At 32.8% G+C, this 2,946-nt stretch overlaps 1 protein-coding gene across 1 annotated transcript; it reads left to right on the top strand.

Annotated features, from left to right (window-relative positions):
• Positions 1-538: 538 nt before the first annotated feature.
• LOC145681721 (uncharacterized) lies at positions 539-2,946 on the top strand. Its single transcript, XM_081753334.1, has 2 exons — positions 539-971; positions 2,645-2,946. Exons 1-2 carry the CDS (start codon positions 539-541, stop codon positions 2,944-2,946), a joined length of 735 nt encoding a protein of 244 aa, XP_081609460.1.

Genomic DNA, 2,946 nt, shown 5'->3' with positions numbered 1-2,946 from the left:
TTTGAGTGTTACAATTAGAAACAAAGCTTCATTTCAAACAAAACGAGGTATGAACCATGATCCTACGATCAATATTTTCTATGTAATAGCTGCTTGACTGAAAGTCTAAAATTTACCTTAAAAAGTGGTACTATGTAAAGGGTTAAGAGTGAAGAATAGTTTCAGAACGTCCACAAATACTCGAACGATGTCTTCTCTCTTTCATAAATAATGTAGTTATCAATTAGAAACTTTCACATTATTTTGCAAAATGTAAGTTATGTTTAAAGTAATATAATGTAAGGTTTTTAAGTACTGCATCATTAATTTTATAGTAATCGTGCAGTTGCAGTTTATTAAGCGGAAAGTAAAGAGACTAAAATGCATTTTAACATAGCATATTGGCGCAATTCAATAGTAATATATATTTGTTATTTCCATATTTTATGATATATTAAACGCCAATTGGTTGTAACTTGGAAAAGGAAAGGAAATCTTGTAGCCTATAAAGAACGCGAAAACTTAAACATCAGTACCAGTTTCGTTGTACACATCCAAGATGTATCTTGTTAGGTCATTAGCATTCGTACCAATGTTAATGTTGGTCACTGCTAACAGTGCGCAAGATAGGTCCTCCTCTAAGAATCCAGTGGGGATGAAATCAATGGTACAGTGTTTAGAAGAAGCGAATGTTCAGTGCATCAAATTACGAGTTCTCTCAAATATCTACCGGTTTATGAAGACCAGATCAATTGACGTGATGGACGGTGTTCAACTCGAGTTTTCAGGTGACAATAAGGAAGCAGTTAGGGCTAGAGAAGTTGCTGACGAACCTGGATGGAGGAGCTTCTTTAGTTTCATTCCAAAATTAATCAACGATTTGAAGCTGAAATTTAATGTAATACCTGGCGGTAATCTTGTGGTTAGCAGAAGTCAGAGCAAGAACGGTCTTTTTGACATCTCTGTTGAACCAAATAGTGGCTTTGTAGGACGTAAGTATACAATTCAAATAGTGGTTTTCTAGTGCGTAACTATAAAATCCAAATAGTACCTTTGTAGTTCATAACTGTACAATCCAAATAGTGGCTTTGTAGGACGCAAGTATAATCCAAATAGTGACTTTGTAGGATGTAAATATATAATCCAAATAGTGGCTTTGTAGGATGTAAGTATACAATCCAAATAGTCTCTTTCTAGGATGTAAGTATACAATCCAAATAGTGGGTTTGTAGGATGTAAGTATAATTTAAATAGTGGGTTTATAGGATGTAAGTATACAATCCAAATAGTGGCTTTGTTGCATGTAAGTATACAATCCAATTAATGACTTTGTAGGGCGTAAGTATATAATGAGTACTTTCTAATAAGTTACCTTTGGCATTACTTTAAAACAAATGGTTTAAAATGTCAGCTTTGATCATGTGCTGCTATTGTGTTTATACTCTGGTAGGATTGATTAATTTCTAACAAGTTTGGTTTACCCTATTTGTTCGTGTGTCTGTCTGTCCGAGAGACAAAAAAAAAAAGGAAAAGAAAAAAGAAAGAAAGAAAGAAAAGAAAAAATGAACTACACTATACATTACAATCAATTTTGCCCAGGGTGTAGAGGGGAAAATTAAGATTCGAGTTCTTATATGAGGTGTGAACTTTCTACATCACGAGAGGTCGACTAACGGTGAGACTTAACAACATTTAAGTAACATTTATTATTGAAATAGGTATATGTTGTGTAATGACTTACGTGTCTTTAAACGTTCATAAATGCCCATTCATTGTGTTCGTACAATCACTTTATCGATTTATAGTTCTCATATTATGGCTCATGTAACCCTGTAACAGTGTTTTAGATTGAAGACTTGTATAAATTAGTGTTGCGCACGAAACTCGTGATTTCTTCGTCTCGACTTCGAGACGAGAATTGTCACGCTTCTTGTCTCGTCTCAAATCTGAAAGTATACTTCTCGTCTCGACACTTCTTGTGTCGTTTGCAATACTAGTTTTAATACACAAAGAAAATGTTATATTTTGATCACAAAAAAGATAAACTTTTATGTGTAATGGAGTAACGCCTACAAGTGAATTTTTATTATTAATGAAATAAATTAGTTTATTTTTGAGCTATATTTTGATCACAAAAAGATACCCTTATTTGTAATCTAGTGCCGTCTACAAGTGAATTTCTATTATTAATGAAATAAATTAGTTTAATTTTGAGCTATATTTTGATCACTAAAAGATAAACTCTTATCTGTTATGTGGTAACGTCCACAGTTGAATTTCTATTATTAATGAAACAAATTAGTTTACTTTTGAGCTATATTTTGATCATCAAAAGGTAAACTCTTATTTGTTATGTAGTAACGTTCACAAGTGAATTTCTATTATTAATGAAACAAATTAGTTTACTTTTGAGCTATATTTTGATCATCAAAAGGTAAACTCTTATTTGTTATGTAGTAACGTTCACAAGTGAATTTCTACTATTAATACAATAAATTAATTCTTCTCTGTAATACTATGTGTATACAAGGGCAGGGGGAATGGAGCCAAATATGACACCAATTTGATACATATTGCCCTGGGCTGCATTCTACTTAACTTAGTCTTTTATCCGGGCTTGACACTATTCTTTTGAATTAATGTTACGTTTTCTTTATCTTTTAAGGCAACAAGGAGAAGGAGAAGGTGATGATGTCAATGATGATGTTCGGTGGACTGTACTCAACGCTTTTTATTCTGGGCCTGGTAATTGCAAAATTAGTTGCGTTTAAAGCTTTGCTAGTTGGGAAGATCTCGATCGTTCTGGCAGCCGTTACAGGACTCTCAAAGCTTATGAACAGAAATAATCAACAACAAACCATATATGGACATTCTAGAATGAATACAATTCATGACAACATTGAGCAATCTTTCGCTCATCAGTTAATAGCTAATTCAGTTATGAACAATCAGATACATTACAATTAA

The sequence above is a fragment of the Thermobia domestica genome, chromosome 1 (genome assembly GCF_964235325.1).
Source record: "Thermobia domestica chromosome 1, izTheDome1.hap1.1, whole genome shotgun sequence".
Lineage (NCBI taxonomy): Eukaryota > Metazoa > Arthropoda > Insecta > Zygentoma > Lepismatidae > Thermobia > Thermobia domestica.
The sequence above is the reverse complement of the archived record's forward strand: the minus strand, read 5'-3'. Positions and strand labels throughout refer to the sequence as shown.